The 17,815-nt window shown below is 44.7% G+C and overlaps 1 protein-coding gene across 1 annotated transcript in view; it reads right to left on the bottom strand.

Annotated features, from left to right (window-relative positions):
- Positions 1-14,651: 14,651 nt before the first annotated feature.
- Positions 14,652-17,815, bottom strand: part of LOC133437498 (uncharacterized) — a 4,877-nt gene continuing 1,713 nt past the window's right edge. The window contains exons 4-10 of the mRNA XM_061717304.1: positions 16,717-16,741; positions 16,472-16,575; positions 16,105-16,377; positions 15,874-15,967; positions 15,382-15,449; positions 14,739-15,242; positions 14,652-14,660 (exon numbers count right to left, since the gene is read on the bottom strand). Coding sequence (XP_061573288.1) covers positions 14,652-14,660; positions 14,739-15,242; positions 15,382-15,449; positions 15,874-15,967; positions 16,105-16,377; positions 16,472-16,575; positions 16,717-16,741 — 1,077 coding nt within the window. The remainder of the gene's footprint in view (positions 14,661-14,738; positions 15,243-15,381; positions 15,450-15,873; positions 15,968-16,104; positions 16,378-16,471; positions 16,576-16,716; positions 16,742-17,815) is intronic.

The raw sequence follows: 17,815 nt of genomic DNA on the forward strand, positions 1-17,815 counted from the left end.
TTTCGGCCATGGCCGCAAGAGACTTTTCTTTAAGTAGCGACATGATACAGGTGTGTATCGATTTTCGTTCATGTACGTCACACCGTATTCTGGGGCTTGAGGCACAAATTTTTTTCGGTCTGAACCAACCAGATGAAGGGTGGGCGCGCTTTTTGGCATCTAGCGTCGCCACGGTAACGCTTTTGAAAGAGAAAAGTAATGCGTGTTGTCGCAGGATGGAGACGCACATTTTGATGTATAACACACTTGGGTGCACGTTACGGTTCGGGCCGTATTAACTGTCGAAGGAATGGCATAAATTGCGCCAAAGTGACACGATTAATTCAAAATGGCCGACTTCCTGTTCGGTTTCGGGCATTACGCCAAGAGACTTTTATTAAGGTTGCGCCATGATACAAGTGTGTACCGATTTTCGTGCATGTACGTCAAACCGTATTGTGGGGCTTGAGTCACAAAGTTTTCCGGGGGGCGCTGTTGAGCCATTTTGCCACGCCCATTAATGTAAACCATTAAATATCAAATTTTTCGCCAGGCCTGACTTGCATGCAAAATTTGGTGACTTTTTGGGCACGTTTAGGGGGGCAAAAAGGCCCTCCTTTCGTCAGAAGAAAAAGAAAAAGAAAAAGAAAAAGAAAAAAAATTCCTACAGATACAATAGGGCCTTCGCACTGAAGGTGCTCGGGCCCTAATAATAAAAATTCCTACAGATACAATAGGGCCTTCGCACTGAAGGTGCTCGGGCCCTAATGATGGTCATTTTTTCAAAGTCTCTCGCACTCTGATCAATTAGAACCGCACTGAAGATTTGACAAAAAAGTGATTTCCAGTCCTCGCTTGAGGGCTCATATCTTGAAAAGTGTACATTTTAGGAAAAAACAGTCCGGGGTTTAGAGAGAGATGAGAAGTTTTCCTCCGTTTTGAAGTTTGAATGACGTTTCTAACTGCAAGTATGAGAAAGATACGTGACTCAGAAAAAAGGTGAATTTTTTCTTTTTTCTCTACATTTTCCCATCCGCTTAGAATGGTGCCATAGGAATACATGGGAAAATGATCTCCCCATTAGTTTGGAAATTTGGAAATGTTTTTGCACTTCGTGCAAAAACTATTTGTGCCATCGCTCTGAAAATCCACAGGACTGTAGTTAAATTCAGGGTCTACAACTTTCTAAATCGGTTCAGAATTTTTCGAGTAACGGTGTGCGAGTGGTGAGGCCCCAAACTTCGCGCAATGCGTTCCGGATGGGGCAAAAAGCGCACGTTTGTGCACGTTGCGCAAAAACGTGCACGCCAATCGCTTATAAAAGTCATACCAATCGATTCCCGATTAAGGCGCACGTTTCTACGTTTTTACTTTTCGCGTTTTCTCAAAGCTGTGGGACTAGTTACGCGCCAAAGTTTTTACGGAAGAATCTATAATAATAAGCCTGAGCAATAGTATGAGTGCCTCGTGCTGCGCACGAGGCACTCCTCCTCCATTGAGCTTGCGCAGCTCAATGGAGGAGGCGTGCCACGTGGCGCAGCCGTGGCACTAATAATAAGCCTGAGCAATAGTATGAGTGCCTCGTGCTGCGCACGAGGCACTCCTCCTCCATTGAGCTTGCGCATCTCAATGGAGGAGGAGTGCCACGTGGCGCAGCCGTGGCACTAACTAGACCAAAATTCCCGGGAAATTTTGAAGTGCCACGGACTACTGCCGGATGATCGCGATTTGGCAGCTACCTTGGGGGACTCCACAGTCCAATGACTTACTATGCGATAAGGCACCGTTAAAATAAACTTTTTGTGACCTTTCAGACAAATAGCTCTTAAACCATTGAATTGCAGAAAAATTAAAACCATAATTAATGAGTTTAGAAATTAAAATGTCATGCTCAATCACATCAAAGGCAGCACTGAAGTCAAGCAATACTGTTCCCACAAGCATCGAGTCATCAATTGATGTTAACCAGTTATTGGACATCTGTGTCATTGCAGTGCAGGTGGAGTGGCCAGACCTATAAGCATGTTGGAACATTGTTGTTAAATCATTGTAAGAAAAGTAATCTTGTACTTGCTTGAATACTATCATCTCCAATAATTTACTGAGAACAGGTAAAATACTTATAGGCCTACTATTTGGACCGCAGAAAGTTGATTTTGTATATTTGGGTAAAGGAATGATCTAACCCTCCTTCCAAAGTTTAGGACACACACCACTAATCAGACACCTGTTGAACATGTGACAGAGAAGCTTCGAAATTACCGCAGCAGATGATCTCAATAGCCTATTGTCCAAGTTGTCCAAGTTCCAGCAGACCCACCAACAGTCAAAGATTTCAGCAGCAATTCCACCCGCAAAACACTGACCAGATGACATTCAAAATGACATAACTTGTTTTTCATAATTAATTTTTTTATCAGCTCATCTGAGTTAGTATCAACAGTACAATGCATTTTCTCTCTGAGTTTAGAACCCTTGTTAACAAAATAATCCTTGAAATAATTTGCAATCTGAGTTGGCTTATTTAAATAAACTCCATTCAGTTCAACAAAAGAGGTACAGGTAGATTTTTTCCCCATAATTTCATTAAGTACATTCCATAATTTCTTACTGTCCGTACCACTGTCAGAAATTCTTTTCTGATAGAAGTTTTTTCTTTTTGACTCTGTTCACTTTGGTCACATGATGCCTTTGTATACAATAAAGTTTTCTGTCCACAAGAGAACCCGAGAGAACAGCAACCTTCTTAGTCCTTTGAGCCATTAAACTCTTTAATTCAGAATCAATCCAAGGAGCACTTTTGGCTTTAACTGTAAACTTTTTTAACGGAGCATGACTGTTAACAACTCTCAATAGCACATACTTAATGTTATCCAGCTCAGTGAGAACATTATCCTCATTGAATGTCTTATAAGTTCTTTTTACCATAATATTGGGACAGGCTTTAGGACGCTTTGTTCTCCTGGAGACAGCCACACAGTTATGGTCACTAAACTGGTACAAAAACAGGTGTGGAGCACATATCAGGGGTATTAGTGAAAATATGATGGATACATTTTGATGTTGGAGATCTAGCAGTGTTAATAGAAATTCTTGTAGGTTGATAAATTCATTGGGATAAACCACACATATCAGTCATATATTTAAGCTTGTTCTTGAGAGCACACTCATCAGATAGCCAATCAATGTTCAGATCACCCATCCAGTACATCTCTCCGTTTTCTTCAGTCACTTTATCTAGCATATTACATAATGCATTTAAATATTCTATCCTGACACTAGGTGGCCTGTAACAACATCCAACAAGTATTGGTTTTAAATAGGGGAGATGTACCTGCAGCCATAACATTTCAACATCATCAACCATCAAGTCATGTCTCAATTTAACAGGATAATGGTCATGTATTAGAATGGCCACACCTCCAAACCTATTTCTATCACGTCTATAAATTGAATAGCCACTTATAGAAACTTCTGAATTGTTTATAAAACTGTCCAGGAGGTTTCAGAAATTGCAAGAATATCTATATTGTTCAATTGCAAAAATAAAGAAAGGTCTTGGATTTTATTCCTCAAACTACATGTTAATATGTGCAAGGACTAAGCCTGAGGGTAGTTTGTTTATACCAGTCATCTTATCACATACCTCAAGTTGTTAAATCATCATCACATTCATCAGACATATTGATCCAGCTCTGAAAGTTCATGGATAAGCAGTGTATTTGCAACCTCTGGGTTTCCATTAAGCTTAATGTAGATCTTACAGGTGGCAGTCCAGGTGGCTTGTATTTTGTTATCCTTCCTCAGAACACGTGCTTGGCGGGCAATGTAGGCGTTTCTCCTCGTCAGGTGATCATTTAGATATACACTAGAGCACTTCAGCTTCCGGCCTTGCTTCAGGACATCCACCTTTCGTTTTCTGAGGATTGTGTGTGTGTTTCCCTGAAGAGTTCATGCACACCTATGGACGTGTGTGTGTGTGTGTGTGTGTGTGTGTGTGTGTGTGTGTGTGTGGGTGGGTGTGTGTGCGTGCGTGCGTGTCAGAGAGAGTAGAGCTAGTGAGTGTGTGTCTGTGTTTGAGTGACTGAATGAGTGAGTCTATGCATGTACTCTGCATGTAGAGTAAAAACTGTGGGAGTATGATGATAATGTATGGAAGAAAGTGGAAAAATCTTGAAGGCTTGGAGCTTGAAGTGAGCGATGACATCATTGCACATGTGCGTGTGTCTGTATCCATTTGCCCAGATGATAATCATATGGTCAAACAACAGTTAATTCAATACATTTAGAAATTAAATTATATAATAATCATCAATAACACCTCTATTATATGGAACACCAGGACAAAACCAGTACTGTACAAACATGTTTATTAAATGTCAAATATTCAACAAAGTAAACAACTCTGATTCAAGTAAATTGTTCTGCATAACATTTTACATATGTCTTTAAGTAGTATATGGTTTTACACAATATTAATCTTGAAGTGAATTAAGCTTAAGATAATATTTCAAAAATATAAAAATTATGCAAGAATGAAATTACAGATGCATTCAAAATTGTATGGGTGCAGACAAGATCATTGTGCTAATAATACAATTGTAATTTAGATCATCAAAAGGTAAGTAATAATCATGTGGACAACATTCATTAAGAACATAAAGATAAAACAATATAATGCAGTTAAGTTTATGATCATAAAAACATGTCAAAAATTAAATTTTGAGAGAATTGAAGCCTTACAATGCAGAACAAAAGAATAGAGAAGTCTGGGTCAATCTACCATGATTTGTCAGACCAAGAGCCTCTCATTAAAATATCAAAAACTGAACTGTTATTGTGACAATTAAAGTTGCAAATATGGACAATAGACTTCCATTCACAACAGATGTGAGGACAAAATAAGTCCTGAGTCCTTTACAAGGATTGAGACTCACAGAGGTCAAAGGTCCACATCAAAACCAGTGAGGATCCCTCTGTCTGATGGGCATTCATGTGGCAGCAGAATGTCTTTGGACAGTGCAGAGCAGTGGTCATCTTCCTCTTTCCTGAATACACAAAAGCAGAGATATCAGCACAACATACATCATAGTTATTTCTGAATTTAAATTCAGTATACAAATTAGCCTTACAATTGCTCACACACCAGGACAATAGAAAATCTTACCTCTGTGTGGTTGCTGCATCAATAGAGTTGTCTCCAGAGCTGCTGTTGTCACTTGGTCTGCTACCTGGATCTGTTGTAGCCCTGATTTGGAAACAAAGAAATAATCAATAAGTTGTAGTTTTCAAAGCAAGTGAATCATCAAGAAGAAAGCTGCATACATTGGCAGAGCATCTGGCTGATGAGCACCTGCCTGAGACACATTGAACTGCTGCTGTGGCCCCTTGGACACGTGTTGGACCGTCTAGGAAGTCTCGCTGATGCAGCAGAGTGCTGCTACATTGCTGCAGCTCTTCCCATGACCAACCGCAGGTCATCCATGGCTCTACTGGCTCCTGCTGCTCCTGGACCCTTCCTGTAGCCAGCCCAGGTATGCCTGATCCTGGCTGTACACCAAAGGAGAATGAAAACAACTTTATACATGTGTGTTGAAAAGTTTTTTTAACATAAGATTAAAAAACTTCAAAGAAATGTGAGCATTGAAAAGTCAAATCAAACTAACATCTAACAGTATACTCACCTCTGTCTGTAAGTGCACCTTGCCTGCATCCTCAGTGGCTCTGTAAGTACAACTGACAATATTACACCTGCAGGGGGACTATTCACCCATAGCTAGGACAGCGGTTGACAGGCACCAGGGTTTATCCACACAGTGGTGGCCCTGACGCCGTGTCTCTAGGGCCCGCTGCTGCTCCGAGATCCCCTGCAGTTTAGCCTGGGACCATGAGGTACCCAGTTTCCGTGTGTGGCCCCGGGGAGGCACTGCAGGAGTCTTGGTAGTGGAGAGGCTTTGTACTGGCAGGAGGAAGCTAACTAAGTCAGCTTCTTCTTTTCACCCTCCATTCAGAAGGCTAGCCAGCGGCAGAAGCAGTGAGCAGAGAGCAGCACAATGCAGCAACATGCACTAGCTCCAAGCACCACACTACTGCACTAGACGCTTCACACATACCCTGTGTTAGCACACAGCAGTGTGTGCTAACACACACACACAGACGCACACACACGCACACACACACACACACACACACACACACACACACACACACACACACGCGCGCAGACAGACGCACACGCAGACAAACACAGATGACAGACATACACAAAAACAGATAAACAGAGAGGGGGTGCTAGAGAGGGAAAGGTGGGGAAGGAAGAGAGAAGGGGAGGGAATGACAAGGATGTGGATGAAAATACTTACCGTATACCTACCGAATACCTACCATTTCATCTGGGCTGGGCACCTTTTCCGAATTAAACAACATACCTACAAGGGCTCTTTTCCACAATAAAAGACCACAAGAGGAAACCTTTCTCAACCCAAAACCACCATGAGTTGGACCCCAGGCCATATTCACCATAAGCATCCAGATACCAAAAGAAAATAACACAATGAACCACAAGAACTACCCTAACAACAACTACCCTAACAACAACAACAGGCCATCTTGCTCAACCCCAACCACCATCAACAACAAGCTGTGAACTCTGCCAAAGAGTACTTCACAGATGACTTGGACCCGAGGCCACATTCCCCACAGGCATCCAGACACAACACCACTAAAGCAAAACCACTTCACTCAGAAGACAAGCCTCCCGCTTCTGGCGAAGTCAAAACACAGTACACCGGATCGTGATAACTGTGATACGATTGCAGCACACCTGATTGAAGGCAACATTGTGGTTGCGATATGTAAATATGATCAATCAGTGTCCGCTTTTCGGTCGTTGCAGCGGAAACAAGCTGGCTATAGCCTCTGGACCGAAACAACTCCCATATGGCTTTCTTCCCTTTGGAGAGCAAGTCTTCATTGAAGTCTCCACAAACCACTACAGGCTGGCAACCCATCATCTCTAAAGTGTCCAAGAGGCTTTGCATGTTTGCAAGAAACACGTCAAGTTGGATATTTGGTGGTCTGTACACAGTGGCTATCAATGCTCTGACAGGACCCTCAACCTTGACGACGGCGAATTCAAGGTCGGGCACATTTTGAATGTACCGTCGGGCCTCTGCTTGTAGACAGCTCCTGTAGTACACTGCAACTCCACCTCCATCTTTCATAGCCATATCCGCTCTGTTAGAATATGAGACATTTCTGTTGCGCGCAAACATCTCATATCCCTCCAGCTGGAAGTCTGGAGAAACAAATGATCCCGACAGATGGGATTCGGTGATGCACAGGACATCAGCAAGTCTGAATTCATGGTGGGACCTGATGTCCTCCATGTGCGACGGAAGTCCTTGACAATTGTGATGGACTATTGTCAAAGTTGGACCAGTGTGGTCTGCGGTCTTGACAAAGTGCAAAAGCGGTCTTGCACTCTCGAATGAGGCGTGACTCATAGTCTCCATCGATGTGGTGATTTTAGGATTCGCATAGATCTTCTTTTCTTCAAAGTCTCTGATCCATAGTCCTTGAAGTGAGGTCGTCCGGCTCAGGGCGACATAGGCCATTCCGGGTTCAAAAATGTGCTTCAAGGACACCACAGCAGACTGCACAGTCATGCCTTGCACTTTATGAGCTGTACAGCCGAAGGCCAGCTTCATCGGGAACTGCCGTCGAACCATCCCCCTTATGCTCGTGCTTTCCTCGAACCTTTCCACGTACACCAAGTTATCCTCCGCCCCTTGAATCTTCTTGCGGAATTTCTGGCCTGCCGTGGGATTATCCAATTCGAGTCCAATGAGCTTGACCACAGTCAGTCCGTCTTCGGTGGTGGTGACAATGTTGGCAATTGTTCCAAAAGTGCCATTTACAATCCCGTCCTCAATATCGAGATTCCTGATCACCATGACTCGTGCTCCTTGAGCCGCTTGCAGGTTGTCAGGTAAATCCCTTTTATTGCCTTTAAAGGAATCATACGCAGGTTTCATTTCTCCAGTTCGCAGATCTTTTCTAAAGTCTTGCGCTGGAATCTCTACAACTTGCAACTTTAAGGCAGTTAAAATTGCAGCGTTGTGCTCGTCAACCTCTTTGTTGGTGGCAAAGATATGAAGGGCGTCTGTCGGACAATCTCCGGCCTCCACAACGGCCTGAGCGAGCAGAGCTTCGTCATCCGCGCTGAGCGGATCCTCCTTATTCCTGGTTCTAATCCTGTTCAAGAGCTCGGCAAAAGTGCGATCATCTTTCTGCCGCATTATCTCTGTCAGATTGACCAGCTTGAAATCTTGCCAGAGGTCGAGCACATCATCCTCAAAAACGCATAGCGGTTTGCCTTTACCAAGGGGCGGCAGTTGGTAAAAGTCGCCAACTGCAAGGACAGACATCCCTCCAAATGGTCTCCTGTTTCCTCTGATCTGCTGAAATCTCCAGTGGACATAGGAAAACAGATCCTTAGAGACCATGGATATCTCATCAATAATCAAGATCTCCGCATTGGACAGTGTTACCCTCACTTCGTCCAGTGTGTTTCCGAGACCTTGATACGGAGGTTTCAGGCTTCTCGGCAGCTTCAGCAGTGAGTGCAGTGTTTTGCCAGAGATATTGAAAGCGGCGGTGCCAGTAAACGCCGCCAACAGCACTGAAGGCTTAGACATGTCACCTTCATTGCGTAACCTGGGAAGTTGGCGCAGAATCTTGGTGGCCTCCTGATAAACACACTTGATCACATGGGACTTGCCACAACCGGCTCCCCCAGAGATGAAGTAAAAAAAGGGTTCAGGATCCTGACCCCAGACGCGTTTCAAACACCATTCGCGTATGGCGTAGAAGGCGGACGCCTGCATCTCATTGAGGCTTCGAAACATGTTCCTCACAAAGTCGGGGCTCAATTCCGGCGCCTGGATTGCTGGCATGGCTCCACTGCTCTCACCTTGAAGCTGAAAATCTGGAAGCTGCTCCTGTTCCTCCTCGCCAGGGTTTATGGCTTCTCGCTGAGCGACACACTCTAAACGATCCACCTCAACCTCTGGTGCAAAACTATTCCACGCGTTGCGGATGGGTCCCTCCTTTCGAAACCGTTCGAGGGCTTTGTCGATTTTCCTACCCTCTCCTTCGTAGCGCCTTCTATTGAAGTTGACGTACTTTTTCACAGGCAATCGGCCCGGACGCCGACCACTTTTATAAAACGCTTCGTAGGTCGGGTAGCGTTCCGGCTTCAGATCAGCATCCTCTCTGTGTGGCCAGTACAGTTTTAGGAGCCGTCTGTAATACTTTTCCGGATCTTTCTTCTCTGAGAAACGAGTAAACCGGATGACGGCAGGTTTTCCCGAAGTCCTCTTCTGGATACACCCGTGGTCATTCTGGAGGGGAATGGCAGTAGCCGATTGACGTTGCTGACCGTAGAGGACCCTGTAATTGGATGTGAAGTCAGCCAGACACATGTCTCGAAACTCGCCTGTATCAGGCCTCTGCATGTATTTTTCCGGCAATCCTGCCATCCAAACGTCCTCTTCATCTGCGGCCATGTTCTGCAGCCTGCTCATCGGAAGACTCATTCTCATACCGTCGTCCTCCGTCTGTATAAAAATTACAGAACGCGAGCACTTTTTCAGCGGTAGGCTGCATACCCGTGCCACAGACTCCTGAGCGCTAACCTCTCGGTGTTTAGCATACGCCTGCATAATCTGCTTCATCTCATCCTGTTTATTAACGCCAGATTTCCGTACATCACGGATGACAGAGTCAAGGAATTCAGTCATCTCGTGCTCTGGCTTGGAGACGTACGACATCATATACATGATGCAACTGAAATCGTCAATGACATACTGGATGTCCATGTTGGCGTTCCATGCTCGCAACAGGTCAGGGTTGTATCCATTCACCCAGCAGTCCTTGGGGTCACGCTTATTGTACACCACCATTCCACTGGTGAGGGATCTGACACTGTGCGAGTACTCTTCAGGATGCAAGTCACATTTTTGCAACAACTCTGCCAAGTCCTTGAAAGAGGCATTTGGGTCCATTAGAAGATCTCTCACCGGCTTCAGCTTTTCCTTAGCCATCTGCTGCTGCTTTGAGAGGAATTTTTTGCTCTTCTTGGACTTCTTCTGACTCTTCTTGGAATCCTTGGACTTTTCCCCACATTTTTTATGCCCGCCAACATCGTTTTGTCCACAGTCTTGGTCTTTCTGGGCATCGTCTTTCTTGACATCTTCATCATCACCATCATCAACAGCCCCCCAAGGTGTGCAGCCAATGATCGTTTGATCCATGGGCAGTTTTGGAAAACCAAATCTGCACGATACATTGCCTTTCCTGCATGTTTTGGAGTGGTTGCGGCTGTGAACCTGAACCTCAGACACTATTTTGTGGAGCTCGGGGTCCGTGTCCACATCAGGCATCCGACAGCATATATAGCGGTCAATGAATTGGATGACATCCTTGCAGCACTCAGGATCCTCAATCTCTGGTGCATCTTTGATCCACACCAGCATATGGATATGTGGACTACCTCTGGCTTGAAATTCCACCCGATAAAAGTAGTCCTCCACTGGACCGATGGGCTGTGCAGGTGACAGGAGCAGATCTGTCATGAGCGCATCCACTCGCTTCTCAAACAAGCGCATCACCGTCACAGGGTTACTGCGGAGAATCTCACACTTTTCATTCCAGTCCAGCTTTGAGAAGTCCCCTTGCTCACCTTGTTGAGCTTTGATAATATCAATAACCTCCGGCCATCTCATTTCGGCGGCAGAAAACGTTAGGAAAAACGTCGGCTTGCCCAACTGTCTGACCATGGCGAAAAGATCTCGCAGCGTTTTCTCCCAATACGCTGGAGTGCCTCGGAGGGGTTGCATGAAACGGGTCGCATCCCTATTTTGGATGAGTTGTTCCAGCTCCTCTTTGTCCTGAATCATCTTATTGGAAATTGTCCTCCCATCTTTGGTGAATTTCTTCCCCTTGCGTGTTTGGATGGACATGCTGTTCCTAGCGATGTGCGTTTCCGTCACAAACTGGGAAAAGAACAGATAACTCTGGTCCCTCGCAAAGCGGGCATCCACAGAGAAGAGCCTTGAATTGAAGTACACACTTGGGGACAGATGGATTATTCTGCCCTCATCCAAGGTGTTCTCTCCGGTTGGGAACTGAACAGGAAAGGCCATGGCTTCAAGCTTAGGAATGGCAAAGAAACCGACAGGTTTGTTTCCTTGGGCAGGAGCAATGCTAAATATGCCATCCCCATATGACAAAACCTCCTGTGCTATGTCAAGAGGCTGCATGCACGTGTCCAAGGCCAGACCAGGCCTGAGGTCTTCCTTTTCCTTGTCGTCGTCCACCTCATTGGGCTGCTTTTCACCAGATGTGCCTGCAGCGGGTTCCATGTCTCCTTCCGGATGTCTGGGCTCCATGAGCTGTGCAGCATCTGGGGCTTCCTGTGGAGCATCTCCCTCTTCGAGACTTTCAAATTCAGCACAGTCATCAATCTCAATGTTGCTGTATTCTGAATGAGTCTCTCGCAGTATCCTTAGCCCTGCTAGCACATTCTTCATGTTAACTGTGTAGAAGTGCTGATAGCCCTTGTACTTGATGTTGCGCTTCAACTTTACTTGCAACAGCTGGGCTTGGGCGCTGGGCCTCGGAAGAGCATTGACTGTGGTTTCCATCTCTGATGGTACACACACAACTGCTCCGTGTACTGCTCTTTGACGTCCTTTGGGCAAGGCAACTATCTTTGCAAACGGTAAGATCTTTGCAATCAATTGCCTTTCCAGCACGTTCAACTGTTCGAGCTCTGGGGGAATGGGTGCGAGCTCCAGGTTGTTGCAAGCTGCCATGGACGGCATTCGTCCTCTGGCCAAGTGGCTGTCACAGGTGTGGCAGATCCACTCCCGCATCCTGTCCTGTGGAACGGTGCATGGGGCTGAGCAATCGGTGTCACAAACGTGGACATACTTACCTGTCAAGCAAGCAGCCACCACGCAAATGTTTTTAATATATTTGGCTCTGTTGCAATGCCTTACCTGATTGGGGAACAGAGCTCTGTGACACACTGTGCAGACATGTGTGGGCCCATGTCTAATTCTTTCCCGAAATACCGATATGGCTTCTACCATCACAGGGTTAACCACAGGCTGTGCAGTTTCCGGGCGGCAGTTTACGATGTCCATGTATTTCCTCTTAATCCTGAGTGCACACTGCAACTTGTGACGAATACGAAGTGCAGCATCTTTAGCGAGTCTATCCTTTTTGTTCTGGATGCAGTGTTGTATGTGACGCAGCCTGAACTCTGGGTTGTGGTGATATTTCTCGCTCACGTACTTTTTCATTAAACATTTCTGTTTGTTTTTAAACTGAGGATCAGTTCTATACCTCTCGCTCACGTAGTTTTTCTGTTTGTTTTTAAACTGAGGATCAGTGCGATACCTCTCGCTCACGTACTTTTTCTGTTTGTTTTTAAACTGAGGATCAGTGCTATACCTCGCGCTCACGTACTTTTTCTGTTTGTTTTTAAACTGAGGATCAATGCTATACCTCTCGCTCACATAGTTTTTCTGTTTGTTTTTAAACTGAGGATCAGTTCTATACCTCTCGCTCACGTAGTTTTTCTGTTTGTTTTTAAACTGAGGATCAGTTCTATACCTCGCGCTCACGTAGTTTTTCTTTTTGATTTTAAAATGAGGATCAGTGGTGTATCTCTCCTTGCGGTACTTTTTCATGAAGGTTTTCTGTTTGCTCTGACTATCCAGATCCATCCAACTTCTTTTGATGTTGTACTTCTTTTGTTTTCGATGATAACGGTCTTTTGCGTATTTGGTTTTAATCGCCTGCAGTTTTGTCAGCCTGAATTCCAAACTGCTGACATATTTCTCTCTCTCATACCGCGCTCTATTAGTTGTGCTTGTACCATTGTCTACAGGTGGTACATGTTGCTTTTTGCACTCACTCGATCTACGCATAGCCTTTCTTCGCATCTGTGTTGGGATTTTCGAAAAAACCTTCTCTGTCGTGGGACGTGTGATGTTGACGCGCTGACTCAAGTCCTGATTCTTTGGTTGTCTGAAGTTACTTGTCTGTGGGATATTGGCTTCCTCTAACAATTGTGCTTCTGGTACAGCCGTTGATGGATTTTTGATGGTCACATCCTCTGACTGTCCAGGCATCTCACTGAGTGTGTGGTTACTTGTAAAGGAAACAGGCATGAACTCATAGCTGCCATAAGGGCCACGGTTTTTAAAAAGCACAAGCAAATGTTTAACCATGCGACTCAATTTAGAGAAGGTCAGCATAATTGCTTTTCCATTATGATGAGGAAAACCTTTGGCAGACCTTGAGTGGGAATCAAAAAACCCGTAGCGTCCGGACCGGTCACGGAACACTGCAATGCACTCAGGAGCGACAATGAGAAACGCAAGGTTGACACCTTGAGAGAGGCTTTTCAGCTGTTCACGAAGGCACAGTCCTCTCCTGCTTCGAGGGCTGCCGTCTACAGCCTTCAAGAAACCAACCCTCAAGTCCGACATGTCCAACTGAACATTGTAGGTATCCGAATCGGTGAAAACCTGTTTCGGCATCTCCTCTATGGTCAAGTGGTTGCTTTTGAACCTTTTGTCCGCCTTCAACTGTTCTTTGATACCTACATAGAGTGCATTCCCCTGTTCAAGCACTCTATCAAGTGAGACCATGTCAAAATCCACCCCCTCCTGGTGGTAGGCGAGAAAGGTCAGAGCCATGCAGGTACACTGGTGATTGCGAGAAAAGGTTCCATACCTCCCGTCCTTCTGAGAATGTGACGCCCTCACGGATTGAGTGCGATGGCTCGGACCGACGGCAGGATCCTGAAATCATTTTAAGGAATGTTGTCATTGTTATCATGATGTAACATTTTCTTTTATAAGTGACAGATCAATCATTATCAATCTCATCATTAATCATAATTCGTTTCATTATCATCGTTAATCTTATATTTTTTAACATACCTTACATGCCTCCAACATATGTAACCAGCAATGGGTGGACAAAGTATTCACATCCTTAACTTAAGTGAAAGTACCAATACAATAATGTAAAATTGCTCCATTACAATTAAAAGTCCTGCATGTCAAATACTGCTTAAATAAAAGGGTACATAAATTATAGCAGCAAAATACACTAAGTATAGGTGCAGCAGTTAAAAGATGTAAATTACCTGGCTGGGATGTTCCTGGAAGGTGGACTCCTGGGGCTGGGCAGGGTCAGACGCACCAGGCTCCACCACCACTCTCCTAGGACTGCAAGGCGCTGGCTTGGAGGACACATCCACGGCTGGTGCCTCCACCTAAAACAATAAATAAATACATAAATAAATAAATAACTGTGTGAACTGCATTGACAAAATGAAACCATGTATTTTAATACTGTGTTACAATTATTCACTAAATATAACAATATAATGTTTTTGTCTATGGTGTGTCTACTCAAAATACTCAAAAAAATCCAAATAAGTATTACTCAAATAAATCAGACAAAATATGACAAACCTGCTGCTTCTCCCGGGTCCTCTTGGAGGCGACGCGTCTCTCCCGGCGCTCCACGGTCGACTTCTGCTGGAACAAAAACCATACAGACTTTTTTCACACCATATTTGCGACTTAGCTCCTCTTGGACAATAAACAGGAAGAGGGACACGCTTTTTAAAAGAGGCCTCAATGAAAAAATAAAATCTGCATGAACATTACCTCCCTGCCGTCCGGACGAGCTGCGCACTCCACAGCGCTGGGAAGGTGGGCCGGAACGGCCTTCTCCATCTCATCCAGGATCGCCGGACTAAACCACACAGGATTTAGCGGGATCGGATCCACCCCCACGTCCACCTGTGAAGACAGAACACGTGTCTGCTCCAAAGGGCTGGATGGACGTGGCGCGGTGACCACGCCCTTCACAACCACTTTTGGTGAGACACGTCTGGCAGGAGGCGACGTCCTGGGAGAAGTCTGGGTCCTCGGGACGACACGTCTGGCAGGAGGCGACGTCCTGGGAGAAGTCTGGGTCCTCGGGACGACACGTCTGGCAGGAGGCGACGTCCTGGGAGATGTCTGGGTCCTCGGGACGACACGTCTGGCAGGAGGCGACGTCCTGGGAGGCGTCTGGACCCTCGGGACTGTGGGCTCCAGCTGGTGGTGGAGGGTCCACCACAGCAACTCCGCAAGCCTCTCCATCCCGCCCTCCTTGCTGAGATGGACCTGACAAACATGATCAAAAGTTATTTAGCAGACAGAAATTTTCAGTAAACCTGTACCTGAACTTTCCCTATCATCTACCAAAGATATGCACACCACATTTTTTTAACATGTCTTAGATTGTAGAGTGTCATGTACTTACACCGTCAGGACACCACAGGTCCAGTTGTGTCAGCGGAAAGTAGTGGGTGGCAGAGACGTACCTGACACCTGAAATACAAAAGACAAACAAAAACATAATTACTTCTGTAATGCAATTAGAAAAAACAAAAATGTCATACATTCTGGATTAATTATAAAACAACTGAAATATTGCAAGCCTTTTACTATTTTAATATTGCTGATTATGGCTTACAGTTTAAGATTAAGATTCCCAGAATATTCTAATTATTTTGGAGATAGGATATTTGAGTTTTCTTAAGCTGTAAGCCATGATCAGCAATATTAAAATAATAAAAGGCTTGCAATATTTCACTTGATTTGTTATTAATCCAGAATGTATGACATTTTTGCATTACAGAAAATAAAGGACTTTATACACAATATTCTAATTTTATGAAACATTTAAGTGGCATTGCCACTTAAATATCAACACACACTGCTATACATGTCACTGTATTTTTTGTTTACATACCCATACGTGCAGCCACACGGTGATATTCCTGGCTTAGAAGCTCCTGGAGGTCCAGCTCTACGGTGAGACGGCGAGGGAAGTCCAAAACACACACCTAGAGTGAAAAAGATGTTCTTTCTCAGTAATTACATTCTCTCCCTCAAAAATTGCATAGAAATTGAAGTTATATGCATAAAATCAAGTATATCATCAGACATGTTATCAAGATAATAACAATATAAGAATACTTACGTTGGGCCAGGTAGAACAGGCAGTCAGCAGGAGCTTACCAAACGCGACCCCTGCCTGAGTGACGGTCCCGCTGGCGCTCAAGTCGTTACTGGGTGCCAAAATGCAGACTGCCGCGGGTGAGCGAGGCAGTACAGCATTCAGCACCTCAGTACGCAACTCAAGTGCCGACGCCCCAGGGACAGACAGGACGCCACAGGACAGACGTCGGTCCGGCAGTCCCACCAACCCGTCCGCGATGGGCCGAAGGTGGGAGTCACCAACAAGCAAGACGAACTGCATGAGAAGACATATTTTTTTTAATCAACGTGCAAATATCCCCCAACTACAAAAATCTGATTTTACTCAATGGAATCTAAGAGTATTATACCTTCTTGTCAGGTGACTCCTCTGGGACAACCAACTTCCGGAAATGGGGAGTGAAGGTGGACCTATCCCACTTCAGCACCCGATGGCGGTGACCCGTACCGTGGCCTAGGAGCAAGCACAAACACAAAAACTGTCAAACAATACCTTTACATCATAAAACCTTTAAAAACCCCAGGGAAAATCTGTTTACAATTAAACAAGAATATACAATTTACGTGTAATGAAAACAAACAGTGGGCTACATACCTGGGCGGAAGTCAGAGGGGGACACCTGGTGGTGGGACGGAAAAGTATTACATCACTACTCACACTTGTAGTACACTGAAGCAGGGCTGCAGCTATCGAATATTTTAGTAATCGAGTATTCTACTGAAAATTCCATCGATTAATCGAGTAATCGGATAAAACATATATTTCTTTAGTTAAAGAGCAATTATAAATATACATAAGATGTTAGATGTTAATTGACATCAAGACTAAATTATATAATACAGTAGGTTCATGGCTGTGCATTTAAAAACCCTAAACTTACACCAGTTGACCAAATTCACAGCCTTCACTCAAAAAACTAAGGATTTTACAAAGAAATGTTCTTATTTCTAACCTAAAAATGCCATTACACCTGATATCAGACATAACTTAAAAGGTTAGATGTTTTTCCCACGTGTTTCAATTGAACTTTCATTTGTGTCAAGCAAATTTTAAGTTGTAGTTAAGTTTTAAGTTAGAGTTTTGGCAGTGTTCAAAATAAAATTATGATTCCTGTTGTATTGGAGCACCAGTGCTGCTTGTTTTATCCATCAATGACTACAGAGATAAAATAAAATGAAAACTACCCAGTTAGCTTTATTACGTTTTTATTTTTCTGACATTTTCTGCCTTTTCTTTTTGTTAAAACTGTAGCGGGAACAGAGGTTTATATTCCGGGTAAAGGCTGATTTATGGTTCCGTGTTACAACAACGCAGAATGGTGCGCGTCGCTGCGTACCCTATGCCGTAGGCTACGGCGTAGCCGTGGAGAGCCTGCACGCCAGCGCAGCACCGCAAGCCGGACCGCCGCTCTCCGCCCTCGCCGGAGAGCGGCGTAGACTCTGCGTCGATTTAACGCGGAACAATAATTTTGGCTTTAGAGGGGGAACATAGGGGAACGGACCAGAAGAATATAGCGTGGATTAAAAATAAAAGTTAAGCACTCAACTCCCGTCTGGGCCATTGCAGACTGCCTGAGCATGATGTTACTAAAACCAAACATATCCGCCGCCTCTTTCTCCCCCCTTTAACGTGCGCAGCGCATGGATGTAGGCACAGGCATGGATCTATTTTGGGCGCAGCGTCAGCGGGTTGT

Source organism: Cololabis saira, unplaced genomic scaffold (assembly GCF_033807715.1).
Source record: "Cololabis saira isolate AMF1-May2022 unplaced genomic scaffold, fColSai1.1 scf086, whole genome shotgun sequence".
Lineage (NCBI taxonomy): Eukaryota > Metazoa > Chordata > Actinopteri > Beloniformes > Belonidae > Cololabis > Cololabis saira.